At 38.9% G+C, this 19,547-nt stretch overlaps 1 protein-coding gene across 2 annotated transcripts in view; it reads right to left on the reverse strand.

Moving 5' to 3' along the window:
- Window positions 1-18,833, reverse strand: part of LOC126481301 (protein arginine N-methyltransferase 5) — an 88,058-nt gene extending 69,225 nt beyond the window's left edge. The window contains exons 1-3 of one of the 2 annotated variants that reach the window (XM_050104953.1): window positions 18,541-18,833; window positions 11,245-11,363; window positions 10,929-11,146 (exon numbers count right to left, since the gene is read on the reverse strand). In XM_050104953.1, coding sequence (XP_049960910.1) covers window positions 10,929-11,146; window positions 11,245-11,363; window positions 18,541-18,629 — 426 coding nt within the window. In that variant the 5' untranslated portion in view covers window positions 18,630-18,833. Of the gene's footprint in view, window positions 1-10,928; window positions 11,165-11,244; window positions 11,364-18,540 lie in introns of both variants that reach the window. The other variant, XM_050104952.1, reaches the window with a different exon arrangement.
- Between the last annotated feature and the right edge of the window lie 714 nt (window positions 18,834-19,547).

The raw sequence follows: 19,547 nt of genomic DNA on the forward strand, positions 1-19,547 counted from the left end.
AATGTGAAGCTTTCTATGTGGGAACGACCAGCAACAAACTGTCCATTCGCATGAATGGACACAGGCAGACAGTGTTTGTTGGTAATGAGGATCACCCTGTGGCTAAACATGCCTTGGTGCACGGCCAGCACATCTTGGCACAGTGTTACACCGTCCGGGTTATCTGGATACTTCCCACTAACACCAACCTGTCAGAACTCCGGAGATGGGAACTTGCCCTTCAGGATATCCTCTCTTCTCGTTATCCGCCAGGCCTCAATCTCCGCTAATTTCAATTTGCCGCCGCTCATACCTCACCTGTCTTTCAACAACATCTTTGCCTCTTTACTTCCGCCCGACTGACATCTCTGCCCAAACTCTTTGCCTTTACAAATGTCTGTTTGGGTCTGTGTATGTGCAGAAGGATATGTGTGTGAGCGCGCGCGCGCGTGTGTATACCTGTCCCTTTTTTTCCCCCTAAGGTAAGTCTTTCCGCTCCCGGGACTGGAATGACTCCTTACCCTCTCCCTTAAAACCCACATCCTTTCGTCTTTCCCTCTCCTTCCCTCTTCTTTCCTGATGAGGCAACAGTTTGTTGCGAAAGCTTGAATTTTGTGTTTATGTTTGTGTTTGTTTGTGTGTCTATCGACCTGCCAGCACTTTCGTTCGTTAAGTCACATCATCTGTGTTTTTAGATATAAAACATTAAAAGATCGTACATTATGTCATGGAAGAAACAAAACATCAGACGATACTCCAAGAGCATCGGAATTTCGAGAACCATGCTAAAATGTCCACATTTAAAGTGCACATTTGTATGTCCATATTCCCAGTTAAGTAGGCCACGACCTGATATTAAGCTTTTCAATGTGGTTTTAGGGATGTAAATTTTCTTGCAGTACCAGTACTGTGTTATCTCACATTTGGTTCTTTATTATGGCATAATGCCATACATGCTAGAAGTTGAAAACGTGCACTTGAAATGCAGCGAACAGTGTGTGAAATTAAAAAGAAAATTTCTTTAGCAAACCGACAACAATAACTTCATTGTTCTGTAAGGCAATTAATGCTTGACTGTCAGAAAGGTGGAAATCAGAAATCTCTTTTGTTTTCATTTGACATGAGAGCAGTAAACGAAGAGGAAACAGCAAAATCACTAAATGTAAACACGGGTCACGTGGAGACTACCCACTACCCCACTGTAACTCAGACTGCTCTGCACATCAGCTCCGGATCTACGATATTTCCGAACCCTGCCACTCCCTCGAGTGTTTGAGATAGGACGTCAAAAATTTTTAAAAAATCAAATTTTCAAAACTATGTTCATTTTGCAGCGCACATCTTTCTGATGAGTCTGGTGCATGAAGCGTGTGTTTGAGGAAATGTAAGACATGTTATCTGGTCGTAAGTGTGCCGAAGGGCAGAGCCTCGCCTCCTCACACAACATTATTCTATCGTACGTCAGTGTACTTCGCTCTGTGGAATTGTATATTTTGTAATGGATGCCATCAAACCATATCCGGGACAGTGGAAATTAAAATGTCCTATGGTGCCTCTTCTGCTTACAATTGGCCGGTTTGAAATCTTGTCCCTCTTCAAAAAATTTGCACTCTTTATTCCCTATCAGCTAACAACTTGCTGCCCTGTGGACATAAAATTAAATATAGGATACATAAACCTAGTAAAGACACGAGACAAGCAAGACAATACACATTTCTTCAAACCTTAGCTCCAAGCATTTTTTCTCTCTAATCTTGCTACAGATTTACGTGACGTGCTTTCCTTTCTGCGAAAGAATCTATTACCTCATCAAAGTTCGTGAAATATTTTGCTACATGATAAGTCGAAATGTCGTCGTCTAATACTGATAAGGCTGTTAATGCAAATAGGACCCAAGACTGGTGTGGTTTCCCGATCTGATTACGTCTATTTTGTCTCTCTCTGCTAGATAAAACGAAATAGGCCTTTCTAATACTGCAACAATTGTAATACACACCAAATAAACAAGACTGTTTTGGCACATAGGGTCTTTTTTGTAACGATAGAATATAATTCACAAAGTACCAATATCAAGTGCCTATTAGGCCTACTACAAGCAAAAAGCCTTACATTAGAAAGTAGTTTCACACTTCATTCATACGCTCCAGTTTCTCAAGTATGAGATCAAAAAGTAGTAGTACGAAATTTTTATACAAACTTGGAATCGTCATATTGTTCCATAATTTATATGATGTCCCCGTTTCTTCACCTTCCTCATTCTAACAAACAGTCTTGTTAGCACTAGTTTTGTAACTGTTCCTGCCAATGTCAAAGCTTATTCGCAGGTTAACTCCACTAACTCTGCCAGAATCCCACGATTAGGAGTTGGTACATGTTCGTACAACGCGTATTCCGCGCTTCTTCCAGAATAGAATTTAAAGCGGCTGCTAGTCGGGGACTGTACAACTGGCCCTTACTAGTATAGCGATCTGCCCAAAAATTTCCTGTCAAAATTTTATTTTCTTAGATACACCGAGAAGGTAATACATAATCTTTCTTACCTGTTATTCGTTTATTTCCACTCCTGTAGTCTGAATCTATGGATTTAGCTAGTAATTATAACAACGCTCATCATTTGCAAACCCAATCAACCACACAATCAGACAGCGGTTGTCATTCATCCGTTAGGCCTTACTCGGCTCAGCTCGTATAGCCTCTTTTGTCTGTAGGAAACTTTGTTTCTACATGCGACGAGGATTCCCCTGACAGACATCATGTACATTATGCACACATTCACAAATCAACTTACAATTGATTCAGAAATCAACTTAGAATGTGTTCAAAAATGTTCAAAAACTGACAGGGATGCGTATCAAAGTCATATGAATAATCGATAGACTAACGTGCGCTGGATGCTAGTCGCTTTGTGAAACAAGGTTTTTTCCCTCAATAGTATGAATTTGCCCCCCACCCTCCCTCCTAGAACTGGGCCTGCTGCGCATGCAAGAATCTAGCAGCTTGGGTGCTCCAGTAAAATTTTTCCCGGTAGCATCTAGCTGCTTGCTGTGACTGCTTATTACACAGCAAACAGCCACATTTCTTTAGCCAGAAGCGGGAGAAGGTACTACTCAACTGCGCATGCGCATGATCCCGCTCGTAACTGCTGAAACGAATCTAATGTTAACAGTTGCGAAGTCACGTTCATTGGAGGCAATGTGTTTTTGAACATTGCATTGTCTTCCTAAAGCCTTTCCTAAAGTCATGACTGGCACATACTCCACAGCAAACATGGGGACATATCAGCTCAGCCACACACTGTGCAATCCCCGCGAGGTCAGGGGGGGTACTACAATGCAGGTACTTGACAACTCCCTGCCCCCCCTCCCACAAAGGATGGCTACCATGCTGAGTTTCAAGTGCACTATCTTATGGAAAAGGAAGGGTGCTAACGTGGAAGGGTACAAAAGTGGAACAGACACCTCATTGGCCAACCTACCCTGCACCATCAGCACTTCTGAAAAATTTGCAACAATAGTGGGAAGTCAAACCCAAAAATGAGGACCATGTATTTATTAACGAAAAGATGTAGAGTGTGCCGGAAGTGAAATGGAAAACCAGGGCTCTAAATCATGTACCAGGGCAAGCAGAGCCCACATCAGAAAAGCCATCCGATGGAACGGCAGAGGGGGAAGGAGTAGTCGAAGTATAGGCTTGCTACAGAGAAAGGGAAGTAGTGTTGCATAAACTGCGACCCCATGGCAGCCAAGCATATACTCACTAAGGAGTTGTGAGCCCTCTGAGGGCGTGGGACGCCTGCCTTATCGTCGGTAGGACAACTGTAGTACCCACCTTGCTAGGTCAGGGGAGCACTGTACAAAGCAGCTGCTTCTGTAGCAGAGTATTTGCGGAGTGCACATGGGTGTTTTTTCCGCTAGGAAGTAGGTTGAGGTACTCAGATAAATACTTGCCTGTCGACAGGCAGATAGCATAATCAGGCCACATTTCAGTGTGAAGACACTGCAACTGTCAACATTTTATCATTAAATTGTCGAGTATTCATAACAAAGTTCCAAACTGGATGCCATAGGAGGGGGCAGGTTCATTGCAGAAAACAGAAGTGTTCTGTTTTTTTTTTTTTTTTTTTTTTTATTTTTTTTTTTTAGGTCGGATCTGTGTGCAACTGAAATTACCTGAATGCGTAAAACAAAGAAAGAGACTTGCTAAAAACACACACACACACACACACACACACACACACATACACACACACACATTTGGCTATCAGGACAGCAATGTGTGAAGCCTTTAATGACTACCATAGCAGAATATTGTGAAATGGTCCTTCACAAAACCAAGAGATTCTGGGTGTACGTAAACACTGTCTGTGGCAGCAAAGTTAGTTTCCAGCCCTTAGCAAATGACACAGGAACTGAAATTGAGGGTAGCAAAGCAATAGCTGATTTGCTGAACTCTGTTCTCAAATGTTCCTTTAAAAAATAAAACCCAGGAGAAATGTCCCAGTTTAATACTCATACCACTGAAAAGATAAGTGAAATAAGTATTAGTGTCAATGTTGTTGATAAACAGCTGAAATCGTTAAAATTGAACAAAGCTCCGAGGCCCGAGAGAATCCCTATCAGATTCTATACTGACACTGCGGCTGAGTTAGCCCTCTTCAAACTATTAACTATCATAGACCCCTCAATCAAAGACAGCTCAAAAAACAGTGCCAAGTAGTTGGAAGAAAGCATAGGTCACGCGCATCTACAAGAAGGGTTTTAGAAGTGCTCCACAAAACTACTTTATACAAATATCTATAATGAAGTACTCTCCGAAAGAAGCTGCATAAAAATCCAATCAGTTTTCAAAGTGGTGCAAAGATTGGCAACTTGCTACAAAAGTTTATGAATGTAAAATTTTGCACTTCACAAAATGAAACACAAAATAGTATTCTATGACTACAATATCAATGAGTCACAGCTGGAGTCTACCAATTCATACAAATATGAGGGTTGGAACTTTAATAATGGCAACTATCTGTTTACAGCTCGTACAAAATAGATGTGTGTTTCAAAGTTTTACTGACCTTCAAAGTAGTCACCAGCATGGTACGTAACCCGTTGCCAGCAATGTGGAAGTCGTAGAATCAGGGTGTATACGTGGGCAAGGAAAAAAATTCCTGGATTTTTCCCGGATTTCCCGGTTAAAAATACACTTTCTCCCGGGTGAAAACACACTTTTTCGTGTTAAGTGACATCATATTTTCCCTGCGAAACTTATCAATCCTTTGAATGGTTTACATGGGCGTTGAATTTCCCGGCACTTTAGAAAAGGAAACTCAGGGAAAAAGACAAGTTTTGGAAATATCTTTGATGTGCAGTAACATCTACTCCGCGTATTTTCGTATTACGAAAGTATACATTGGAATTCCACCAAACACCGGATGTTACTTTCCGAATCATTGAAATCGAGATTGCGACGCGCTTCTGTAAGCCAGTCATAGCTCATGTCACGTGATATCGCCAGCCAATGACAGCGGATATTCAGAGCATAGGGCACATGATGTAGTTAGTCAACAGCAACATTACAGTATCACGAACACTCAAACAGGGAAAGTTAATAGTTTAAATTAGTATACATAGTGTTGCTACTAGAAAAGTAAAGCATTCACATATAATATTGGTCTCTAAGGTTAATAAGCTGCAAGAGAAGCTAAGCTTTTGCATATAATGTTAATCTTTTTTGCGCATGTTACACTTTAAGATATATCACACAAATGTGCCGATAAAATTTTCAATAGCGACATAAATGTCTGATCTTCATGGTTCGAAATTCTTCTAAACAGCTCGTCATCAAAGAGTTGACTTTTAAATGAGAGTCAAACGCTCTGTGATTTAAGAAATTCAAGGTACATTCTCGCACATAGTTCAACTTACGTAAAAGGATATTTACTTTGAAAGTAACGCCTTTCATACCACTTTTCGCAATATTTTCCCACGACTTGTTAGATACAGGATCGTTTCAGCAGTTGCCAGAGAGCGCAGATAACAGGGGACACCGCGTTTGCGCAGCTACCATGACGTAGGAAGTCCGTATGTACGTACGTGTAAAGCATTGAAAGATAATACATTACGTCATATAGGAAACAAGACATTAGAGAATACCCTAAGAGCATCGGAATTTCATGAACCATGCTGAAATGTGCACATTTAAAATGCATAGCCTACTTAAAGTGCACATTCGTATATCTAGATTTCCAATGAAGTAGACCTTGACCCGATATTAAGTTTTTCAGTGTGGTTTTCGGGATTTAAATTATCATGGCGCACTAGTACTGTCTTACATCATGTTTGGTTCTTTATTATGGCATAATGCCATACGTGCTAGAAGATAAAACGTGCACTTTAAATGCAGCGAACAGTTGAAATTAGCCAGTACTGTGGAATTAAATATTTCATTTCAAATACATTGACTCTGTCTGCGGAAAAGATTAATAAAAGTCAAATTTCTTTAGCAAACAGACAAAAATAACTTCACTGTCATAAAGGTGGGAATAAAATAAAATCTGAAACTAATAACATATTTTAGCTTTCCGTAATTATGTGAATATATTTTAATTCACATGATAGCTCCCGGCCACAGATATCCGTTTTGTTTTCATTTGATGTGAGAGCAAAAGAAGGAGAAACGCAAAATCACTAAGTGTAAACACGAGTCACGTGGGGACTACCCACCATAACTCAGACTACTCTGCGCATCAACGCCGCATCTACGACATTTGCTAACCAGGTCAATACTAAAAAAAAAATCGAATTTTCAAAAATATGTTCATCTTGTAGCGCACATCTTTCTGAAAAGTCTGAAACATAAAACGTGTGTTTGTGGAAATGTAAGACATGTTTTTTGGTCGTAAGTGTGCCAAATTGCAGTGCCACGTCTCTTCAGACAGCATTCTTCTATCGCACATCACTGTATTTCGCTCTATGGTATTGAAACGTGCATATTTTGCAATAGATGCCATCAAACTATATTCAGGACAGTGGAAATTGAAATGTCCTGTGGTGCCTCTCCTGCTCCCAGTCAGACGGTTTGACAGCCTGTCCCTCTGAAAAAACGAAAATCTCGCAATTAATAGCAGATGGGATTATTTGTAATCGTGAGAACAAGAACTCTTCAGGAAATTTGCACTCTTTATTGCCTATTAGCAAACACCTTGCTGTTTTGTGTGACATAAAATTAAATATAGAATACATAAAAACCAATAAAGACAAGAGGCAAGCAAGAAAGTACACATTTCTTCAATTCTTAGCTCCTAGCATTTTTTTCTCTCTAATCTTGCTACAGCTTTACATAGTGTGCTTTCCTTTCTCCGAAAGAATCTATTACCTCAAAGTTCATCAAACGTTTTGCTAAGTGAAAAATCGAAATGTCGTTACCTAATAATGAAAAAGCTGTTAATACAAATAATATCCAAGATTGGTCTGGTTTCTCGATCTGATTACGTCTATTTTGTCACTGTCTGCTAGATAAAACAAAATAGGCCTTTCTAATATTGCAGCAATTTTGTAACACACATCTAATAAGCGAGACTGTTTTGGCACAAATGGTCATTTTTATAACATGACAGAATATAATTCACGAAATACAAAATCCCTATTAGGCCTACTACAAGCTTAAAGCTTTATGTTAAGAAATAGTTTCACATTTCATTCATACGCACCAGTGTCTCAAGCATAAGATCGAAAAGTAGTATTACGAAATTTTTATATAAATTTGGAATTGTCTTATTCTTCCATAATTTGTGTGATGTCTCCATTTCTTCTCCTTCCTCATTCTAACAAACAATCTTGTGATCACCACTTCTGTAGCTATTCCTGCCATTGTCAAAACTTGTTCGCCGATTAACTTCACTAACCCTGGCAGAATCACAGGTTTAGTTATCCCGCGATTATTCTCCGGTTAGGTGTTACATGTTCGTACAATATGTTTTCCGCGTTACTTCCATAATATAACTTAAACGGCTGACAACTGGTCCTTACTAGTGTAGCGATCTGGCCAAAAATTTTCTGTCAACATTTCATTTTCTTGGATACACCGAGAAGATAATATGTAATCTTTCTCACCTGTTATTCCCGTTAGTCATTTATTTCTACTCTGGTAGTCTGAATCTATGGATTTCGCTAGTAATTATAACAACGCTATTCATTCACAAACCCAATCAACCACATAATCAGACAGCGATTGGCATTCATCCGTTCGGCCTTTACTCCGCTCAGCTCGTATAGCCCCGTCCCCTTTAGTCTGCGGAAATTTTATTTCTAGATGTGATGATGATTCTCCTGACAGAGACATCACATACACTACACGCATTCACATATCAATGTATGATTCAACTTAAAATGTGTTCAAAAATGTTCAAAAACCAACAGGGATGCGTTTCAAAATCATATGAATAATCGATAGGCAAATGTGCGCTGGATGCTAGGTGCTTTGGGGAAAAAAGTTTTTTTCCTCAAGAATATGAATTTGGCACCCCCTTTTCCTGGTAGCATCTAGCTCCTTGCTGCGACTGCTTGCACAGCCGCATTCCTGTAGCCAGAATTGGGAGAATCTACTACTCAAACACGACTCAACTGCGCATGCGCATGAGCCCTCTCTTAACTGCTAAAATGAATCTAATGTAAACAGTTGTGACTTCACGCTAATCGGAGGTAATTTGTTGTTATGAAGCATTGCATAGTCTTCCTGAAGCCTTTGACACATTTTGCTTTGGCACACGCTTGCATGAGCACTGTGTGTCATGGTTGTATAAGGCGCATTTCCTTTGCAATTTAAGTTATTTTCCTTTTTTTCTCTTGTTTATGTTTTATTGTTGAAATGTTATTCTGCAGTAGCAGGATACAGTAATATCCTTCATTAGAGTATCGGTTCTTACCAGTGAAAATTACAAAAATTTTACAGAAAACTGAAACAATGAAAAATTCCCGGAATTCTAAAAAATTCCCAGATTTTTCCCGGTTTTCTCCCGGATGAAAAAATTCCCGAGTTTTTTCCCAGATCTCCCGGGTCGTATACACCCTGAGCAATGCCACTTGTGTTGACAGTTCGAGTGGCGCGGTCTATAGCCCGACGAATTTGCAGCAGTTCTAAAGCGAATGGCATGAAGTGTTTCCTTCAGTTTAGAAATTGAGTTGAACTCACAAGGGCTTAAGTCAGCGGAATGCAGTAGGTGGTATAGCACTCAGCAGCCCCATCAGTCAAACAAATCATTAACAGCTTGCACTGTACATGGCTGAGCACTGTCCTGCAAAATGATGGTCAGGTCCTGCAGAGAGTGTCATCAATTCCGTCTCTAAGCTGGTCATAGGTTGTGTTCCAAAAATGAACAGCATAGAGACAGAAGTGATGACACTTCCTGCATGACCTGACCATCATTCCCGCGTGGAATGTTTCCCTCTATTATATTGATATGTAAAGGATCTGATGGACAGGGTGAAAAGCAATCAGCAGCCGCTTACTGATGATATTGTGGTGTGTAGTAAAGTGTCATTGTCGAGTGACTGTAGAAAAATACAAGATGACTTTCACAAAATTTCTAGTTGGTGTGATGAATGGCAGCTAGCTCTAAATGTAGAAAAACGAATGAGTAAGTTAATGTAAATGAGTAGGAAAAACAATTCTGTAATGTTTGAATACAGCTTTAGTAGTCTGCTGCTTGACACAGTCACACTAATTTCATACCCATGTGTAATGTTGCAAAGGGATAAGAAATGAAATGAGCACATAGTAGGGAAGGTCAATGGTGACTCATTTATTGGGAGAATTTTAGGAAAAGGCAGCTCTTCTGTAAAGGTGATTGCATACAGAACACTAGTGCATCCCTTTCTTGAGTACTGTTCAAGTGTTCGGGATCCCCACCACATCAGATTAAAGGAAGACATCTGAGAAATTCAGAGGGAGGCTGCCAGGCTTTTTACCAGGAGGTTCAAACAACACACAAATCTTATGGAGATGCTTTGGGAATTCCAATGAGAAAAAATCCCTGGAGGGAAACAACATCTTAGTCAAGAAACACTACTGACAAAATTAGAAACTTACTGTAAAAAGACTCTACTGCCGCCAATGCACGTCCCATGTAAGGCAGATGTTACAAAAGAGCGACAAATGGTTGTTCATGTTGCTAGATTCCACCACAATTGTTATGTCTGGATTCAGTGAAACATGGGCACGCTGCGTGGAAAATACTTACCTATGTTTTCATCGAATCATATGCAGTACAACAAATTACACTTTTCATTCAGAACATTACAAGCCACCAGATAATAGTGATTTGATGGACTTGTGCACATAAAAACAGCAGGAAACATTTCCACAAAGTCATATAGAATTATCAGGTGACGTATTTCAAGTACTTCACATGCAATGTGTTGGAAATTTGGCAAATTTTGAAATTTGGAGGCCTACAATATAAACTGGAATGAAACATACTCCTCCACAAACCACTATTCTATAACTCTTCCCCTCTGCCAGTAACAATTATATTGGTCAAAAATATAAAGACCTGTGAAGAAACCATCAGTTATGAATGAATGCCAACTGGCAGTAATAATATTGACTTTGTCCATAGCTAACACTCCGCGTCACAATTACTTATGTGATCAGTTTTCCTTACTGTCTAAGCAAGCAGTTGAGAGCAATTTATCTGTATAGCAAGAACCTGTCATGTGCCTTTTGTACCAAATAGTAAGCTCTCCATGCAACCGAAGTATACTGATCTCTACATTACAATGATAGTTACAATGTTCTGCTTGACCAAAGAATGCTACGCTAAGGTGGGTTGGTAGGTGGGGGGAACACCTCTGGAAGTTGCACACACTTATATATCTCCCAAACATGAATGAAGTTTATAATAATACCCTGAGATGTAATTTATTTGCATTATAGATACTGAACTACAAAACTAATTTTACCTGGTAACAACATCCGGCCAGTAGCTTATTATTCAGCAGCCTTGACAAGTTGACATTGTTCGCACTTCTAAGTGTAAACATTATTGCTGGGAGGCCAAGATGAGCAGCATATGCCAATTCTTGTGCAAGTGTTTCCTCTGACTGTTTTCTATAAGTGCCGTCTGGACTATCAACATCTATGTATGGTGAGAGTTTGCCCACAATCATGTTGTTCCAATCTGCAAAAAACAAATTAGCTATATTGTATCAGTCTCACGAATCTGAATCAGAAAGCATAAAAGGAATAACATTATGTAAGTTACAAGATGTAACATACCTGAACTCGACAGAATTAGATCTGACCGAGTGAACGGCCCTGTTCGATCTTTACTTTTCCCATGAAGGAACTCTCTCTTAAACCTCGGATGAACTATTGGTAGACATGCAAAATCATATCTGAAACAATATTTTCAATGTTAATCTGAGCACATTCTTCTAACAAAGAAATGGGAGTCTGTAAAATGTTTCTGAATTTGTTACTGTTCTGATAAGTCTACCTCAATAATGGTAAATGTGAAGTCAACATTTGCTTTCTATGGAATACGTGAAGGGTAGGTTTGCAAATATCATGAGAGTCATTTTGTGCCAGCAATTGATTTAGCTCTTCACATTACAGAAATGCTTTAACAATGATTAGAGAAGTTAAATGTAAGATTTAGTGAAATCCTCTAATATTCTGATGAAACAGCCTAACCGTACTTTAAAAGTAAAATTTCTTGTGAAAGGAAAAGGAATCTGTGGGGAAGAACAAGTGAAGATCCTCCAGTAGTTGCAATGAGAAACAAAAATAAATAATTACAAAATCTACAGCAAATGGACACTTCCCTTGACCTATATAGGTCAACGGGAGCTGACGATACCAAAACACCAATGCCTACAGCAAAAACTACGCAAATTGGAATCAAACATTTTCCTTGACCACAGATGACTGTACCAAAACACCTGTATCTACATACAAAAATTGGAATCAGTCATTTCCCTTGCCCTATATAGGTCAACTATAACTACTGACATGAAAAAAACAAACACCTACAAAAAACAAAAACAACATCTTAAACCCTCAAAAATTAAAAACTCAAAACATCCCTACGAAAATTAAAACACATTCAATACACAATAAATACACAAAACAATACATCTCGAGAAAAATAGAGCAATAGACGACATCTACAAACCCAACCAACTCAAACTCTGCACCGTAATGATGTCACACACCCCAACACCCTTATGTCATGGGCCAAAGCAAACGGGTGGAATCGGACGCTTCTGTTGACCCAGTAATTCTGGCAACAGACTTAAAGCTATACAGAATTTATCAAAACAAGAGACAGTACAAAAACCTAAGGAACAGGGTAACATCATTATTAATTTAAATGGAAGGGCAATAAATGATGATTAATAATGATTTCTTATGTGTAGTAGAAAACATATGGGCAAACAGTTCCAGAGAAAAATCAAAAAAACTGTGTTGAACAAGCAACACAATAGAAATTCAATCTTGTAGTTGTCACCCACTTCTTCTGAGTCTAAGAAAATTAAGATATTCTTCCAAAAATAGAAGCTCATCTGGATATGATGATGTTTCCCACAGAGTACTAAAGACTTTTGTCCCCAAGTAATAAGTACCGTCTTTGTTCCCACATAATAAGCACAGCCTTTCCAAAATATGTAATGCATCAGTAACTTCGGGCAGTTTTCCAAGATAGACTGAATTATGCCATTGTTAAACTCCTCTCCAGGAAAGATGACAGGAGAGATGTCAATAACTACTACCTATTTCACTACTGTCATTATTTTCCAAAATTTGTAAAATAGTTGGGTCGAGGAATATTCAATCAAGTCACTGGCTTTGACCAGTGATGTTAGTGTATATATGCAGCTTTGTTGTTAGTTAAGCCAATGAATGTGGAAGTGAAACATTTTTGTCATGGTGATGCACTGATCTGTAGCTTAGCGAGGTCCAGGTCAGGTTGGAAGATAACTGTTTGGTCGAGAGTAGGTGACGCCAACAAATGTTAAAGTAAAAAGCCTGGCTGTGGTTATACACTGATCTGCAGCTTTGTTCAACTTATAGATTAGGTTGGAAGATAGCAGTTTGATTATGAGTCGGTGAAGCCAATGATGTGACACTAAAAATAATCTTGTTGTGATGACAGACTAACCAGTAGCTCAACCCACCTGAAAAAACAGCCACTTATTTCATGTTACAGTCATGTTATACAAATAGTATACCTCCTGATACTACTTGTATAAAAAAGAATATTAGATAAAAGTCATGGACTTCGACCAGTGACGTAGGAAATATGTGACAAACAGTGTAAACATGGGGAATATAACATGAAATAAGTGGCTGTTTTTTCAGGTGGGTTAAGCTGCTGGTCAGGCTATCATCACAACACTTTTTTTTTCTCCGCGAATAGTATCCCTCCTGAATTAGACCTGTGGTCTAGGTGTAGTGTCTCTGATTCATAGTCAAAACACCCTCAGTCCCAGGTTCGAATCCCGCCGATGTTTACATTTTGATTAATAATCAGCATTGGTGGCCAAAGACTTCCGGCATAAAAAGTCACCCTCATTCTGCCAACGGTCTTGTCAAAGAGGGTGGAGGACCAGACAGAGGTTCAGGGCACTCTCTTGTCCTAGGGGTGGAGAAACTGCCCCTAAAGGCAGAAGAATCAGCAATGATCAATGGCATGAGAATGCAGAAGGCGATGGAAACCACTGCATTAAAGACACGTAACATGTAGCCAAAGGACATGTGGCCTGTAATTGAAGAAATGTCATGATCTCTCCATTAGCAAAAGATTCCAGAATAGTCCCCCATTCGGATCTCCGAGAGGAGACTGCCAAGGGGAGGTTACCAGAAGAAAAAGATTGAATAATCAATGGAATGATAACGTTCTACGAGGCGGGAGGTGGAATGTCAGAAGCTTGAATGTGGTAGAGAAACTAGAAAATCTGAAAAGGGAAATGGAAAGGCTCAATCTAGATATAGTAGGGGTCAGTGAAGTGAAGTGGAGAGAAGACAAGGATTTCTGGTCAGATGAATAACGGGTAGTATCAACAGCAGCATAAAATGGTATTACAGAAGTAGGATTCGTTGTGGATAGGAAGGTAGGGCAGGGAGAGTGTTTCTGTGAACAGTTCAGTGACAGGGTCATCCCTACCAGAATCGACAGCAAACCAACACCAACAACGATAGTTCAGGTATACAAGCCTATGTCGCAAACTGAAGATGAAGAGATAGAGAAAGTATACGACGATATTGAAAGGGTAATACGGAATGCAGCTGTACGGGAAGAAGTAGGAGAAAAGGTTACAAGAGAATACGGGCTTGGGACAAGGAATGAGAGATGAGAAAGACAGACTGAGTTCTGTAACAAGTTTCAGCTAGTAATAGCTAATAATACCCTGTTCAAGAATCACAGGAGGAGGTGGTATACTTGGAAAAGGCCACGTGATACGGGAAGATTACAGTTAGTTTATATCATGGTCAGACAGAGATTCCGAAATCAGATACTGATTGTAAGGCGTACCCAGGAGCAGATATAACTCAGATCACAATATAGTAGTGATGAAGAGTAAGCTGAATTTTAAGACATTAGTCAGGAAGAATCAATACGCAAAGAAGTGCAATATGGAAGTACACAGGAATGACGAGATATGCTTTAAGTTCTCTATGGCTACAGATACAGCAATAAGGAGTAGCTCAGTAGGCAGTACAGTTGAAGAGGAATGGACACCTCTGAAAAGAGCCATCACAGAAGTTAGGAAGGAAAACATAGGTACAAAGAAGGTAACTGCAAAGAAACCATTGGTAACAGAAGAAATACTTCAAACGATCGATGAAAGGAGGAAGTACAAAAATGTTTCAGAAATCTCAGGAATACAGAAATACAAGTCGCTGATGAATGAAATAAGTAGGAAGTGCAGGGAAGCTAAGACAAAATGGCTGCAGGAAAAAGGTGAAAACGTCAAAAAAGAAATGATTGTCGGAAGGACAGATTCCACGTAGGCCCTACAGGAAAGTCAAAACAACCTTTGATGACATTAAATGCAAGGATGGTAACATTAAGAGTGCAACAGGAATCCCATTGTTAAATAAAGAGGAGAGAGTGGATAAGTGGAAGGAATACACTGAAAGCTTCTACGAGGGGGAAATTTGTCTGAAGTGATACAAGAAGAAACAGGAGTCAGTTTACAAGAGATAGGGGATCCAGCATTAAAATCAGAATTTAAAAGAGCTTTGGAGGACTTAAGATCAAATAAGGCAGAAGGGATAGATAAGATTCCATCAGAATTTCTAAAATCATTGGAGGAAGTGGCAACAAAATGACTACTCATGTTCGTGTGTAAAGAATATAAGTCTGGCGACATACCATCTGACTGTCAGAAAAGCATCATCCACACAATTCCAAAGACGGGAAGAGCTGACAAGTGCGAGAATTATTGCACAATCAGCTTAACAGCTCGTGCATCCAAGTTGCTTACAAGAATGATACACAGAAGAATGGAAAAGAAAACTGAAGTGCACTAGATGACGATCAGTTTGGCTTTAGGAAAAGCATAAGCACAAGAGAAGCAATTCTGATGTTGCAGTTAATAATGGAAAAAAAAAAAAAAAAAAAAAAAAAAATCAGGACACGTTCACAGGATTTGTCGACCCGGTAAAAGCATTCGACAATGTAAAATGATGCAAGATGTTCAAAATTCTGAAAAAAGTAGGGGTAAGCTATAGTGAAAGACAGGTCATGTACAACAGTCAAGAGGGAATAGTAAGAGTGGACGGCCAAGAATGAAGTGCTCATGTTAAAAAGGGTGCAAGACAAGGATGTCGCCTTTCTCCCCCATTGTTCAATCCGTACATCGAGGAAGCAATGATGGAAATGAAAGAAAAGTTCGAGAGTGGAATTAAAATTCAAGGTGAAAAGATATCAATGATATGATTCACTGATGATATTGTTATCCTGAGTGAAAGTGAAGAAGAATAACATGATCTACTGAATGGAATGAACAGTCTAATGAGTACACAGTATGGATTGACAGTAAATCTAAGAAAGACGAAGGTAATGAGAAGTAGTAGAAATGAGAACAGCGAAAAACTTATCAGGATTGATGGTCACGGAGGATTTTACCTAGGCAGTAAAATGACCAATGACGGATGGAGCAAGGAGGACATCAAAAGCATACAAGCCACGGCAAAAAAGAGATTCCTGGCCAAGAGAAGTCTACTAATATTAAATATCAGCTTTAATTTGAGGAAGAAATTTCTGAGAATGTACATCTGGAGTACAGCATTGTACGATAGTGAAACATCGACTGTGGGAAAACCGAACTTAAGAAAAGCAAAGCATTTGAGATGTGGTACTACCGACTAAGATTGAAAATTAGGTGGACTGGTTAGGTAAGGGATGAGGAAGTTCTATGCAAAATCAGAGAGGAAAGGAATACGTGGAAAACACTTATAAGGAGAAGGGACAGGATGATAGGACATCTGCTAAGACATGAGGGAATGACTTCCATGGTACTAGAGGGAACTGTAGAGGGCAAAAACTATAGAGGAAGACAAAGATTGGAACACATCCAGCAAGTAATTGAGGACGTAGGTTGCAAGTGCTACTCTGGAGATGAAGAGGTCACAAGAGAGGAATTCGTGGCAGGCCACATCAAACCAGTCAGAAGACTGATGACAGAAAAGAAATTCCTCCTGAGGAATTATAAAATCCTCAGTAAATCACAATTTGAAGTTTAGGAGAGTTGCTATACCGAGAGTGCCATTTACACATTCGCTCACCCAATTTTAAAAGCAGCAACTAACAGTAGCACCAGCTGGTGTTTTCTGGGACCTACCTAAGGTATCTCACTGTGTGAAACTCAATATCACATTTAATAATTCAAACAATGTAAGCAGGGGAGATTCTTCTGAAAGGGGAGAAAATTTTTGGGGTTCCACAAGACTCAATCATAAGTTCACTATTGTTCCTTTTATATGTAAACAAACTTCTGTCCAACATACAACAGACAGAATTAATTCTTTCTATGGATAATACAAGTACTGTGTTCTGTCCAAAAATACATAAAGCAACAGAAGAAATGATAAATAATATTCATCAAGACTGTCTATTATTGAGAGGTTTTCTGCGAAGTCTCACTCTCAATTTCAAAAAGGTACAAAATATTCAGTTTCCACGTCTAGAGTTATAACTCCAGTGATAAATGGAGCACATAGTGGGGAAACTAGAGTGGAAATGTCAAACATCTTTGGTGTCCATATTAACGGAAAATGTAAGCACATTTTGGAACTCTTAAAATAACTTAGTTCTGACAGATTTACACTTCTAATTCTTACAAATCTTTGGGAAAGAGAAATCACTAAGCCCACACAGTTAGTGTATTTCCATTCAACAGTGACATATAGAATAATGTTCTGGGCTAACTCAACTTTAAGAAAGAAATTCTTCATTGCACAAAAATAGTGCTGTATGAGTAATATGTGGTGCTCACCCAAAATCATGTTTTAGACATCTGTTTAAGGAATTAGACAGTTTGAAGTTTGTTGTAAACAATCCACTGTACATCAAACAATACTATGTAGCTCGACCACAGTACCATAAGGAGAAAAATTACTTTCGTTTCTTCTCATTAAGACGTCTGTAGTACAAGAATGGGTGTCCAACACTGCCTCAAAATTTGTCATCAGTTAACAAATGACATAAAACAGCTGACAAACAAATAAGTCAAATCTGAAAACAAATTGAAAAAGCTTCTCCTTCACACCCCCTATGTTGTAGAAAAATTCGTAATTTTGTAGCTCTGTAAAATGAGGTGGTTAGAAATTAATAACTCACAGCAGTAAAAAAAAATTTTCTAGCTCATCAGCATGTAGCCAGTTTCGATGGGAACTGATAATGTGAATGGAAACTGACTAGTTCCAGATCAGTGCGATTAATCTAATCAATGAATCACGTAACATGAAACTAACCAACGGTGTCCCTTTTCTGGGAAAGTAAAAAGGTATTTGATCGTGCTGTCCTACGATTGATTAGCAACTTCTTTTAACTATTAGCGATTTTCCTATTTCCTTTCACATATTCTGTTTCTGAATGGACAGGTTACAATTAAATCACAAAGCAATCGAACGGATGAATGACAAAAAACAGATTACTACTGCTCGTGTAACAGACACATACGTCCCCGGTTACGAGAAACTGCAAACAATACCCCCAAACAATCTTTGAAAATGCTATTACTTACGCGTAATTTAGCTTTATTAACCAAGATTTCGAAAGGAAACGGCAAATTGTATCAGCAGATACGCTTTTATTCATACAGCGGCGAATAAGAACAGCTAATTTTTAGTGCTTGATAAACGACTGGAACCTACAATCAATGCAAAAATGTTATCAACATTCAACGTGAGAGCTTATGCCACCGGTTATCTTGCTCTGTAAACAATTGGTGTACTTTTGAAACACACAAGCATAATTCTAGAAGAATATAAAATTAATACCATCATGTAATAAGTGTACCAGATCATCGTTAAAAACTACCCAGTGTTCAATAGAATACATACCCAGATTCGGAAGCGAGCTGAAGACTTGCTCTAATATCCGGAACACTGCAGAAGTCCAAACCACATGAGATTCGACGCGAGGTACTCATTTTTAAGATTAAAGGCTTTAGTACGGCACTGGAAATAGCAACCTTTTCTCAACGTAAACGTCTTAATTCTTAGTTATACGCTATCACCTTGTTACATGATATAAATACAAGGTGTCATCAATAAATATTTCCCTCATTAGGTCAACGCCACCACAACTAACTTGAACAATCCCTCCCTAAACATTCAGCCACAACGAGGTTAAAATCAGTCAAAGATGTTTCATGTCAAGGATCCTCAAGAAACATGTCTTCCAACAAAGCTTAGATGGAAGCCTTCGACAATGAACAAAATTACTTGCGACGTCCTTCACTGCACCCTTAGCAACATTATCAACGGTCATTCAAATTAAATAAAGAACTTAGAAAATTAATTTTGATTTATACAATCTGAAACGCAGTAAATTGCTTGAGAAAATGAATGGTAACTGAAGATGTCATAGTGTTGCTTCCTACTTTGGGAGAAATTTCGGAAAATCTATTTGTTGTAATACAATAGGAAAAATAATTCAAGGATCACCGTAAGTCCTAGGTTGTTTTATGAAGTCTTGAAACACGAACATTTATAAAAGCTCTTTGTTATCCGTTTTGAAACTTAACAATTCCTGTCCTATGAATACATCACACATGTATAAGGAAATTGGGCAAATTAAATGATTTATAATAATTTACAGAAAAACTATCAAAAGTGTGCGACGAATTGGAGTTAGAACCCGAGGTCTTTGCACTTCCTAGGGAAATGCTCTACCTATGTCAAAGGTCCCAGGTTCGAATATCAGTCCAGCACACAGCAAAGCTCTGCTGGGAAGTTTCATATTGGCGCTCACACGGCTGTGGACAGAAAATACATTCTGGGTGCAAAGCCTACTTTTTAAGCAATTAAAGAAATCCTGTGTGATTCCGTGAGGAACTTGTTTTTAT

The sequence above is a fragment of the Schistocerca serialis genome, chromosome 5, assembly GCF_023864345.2.
Source record: "Schistocerca serialis cubense isolate TAMUIC-IGC-003099 chromosome 5, iqSchSeri2.2, whole genome shotgun sequence".
NCBI lineage: Eukaryota > Metazoa > Arthropoda > Insecta > Orthoptera > Acrididae > Schistocerca > Schistocerca serialis.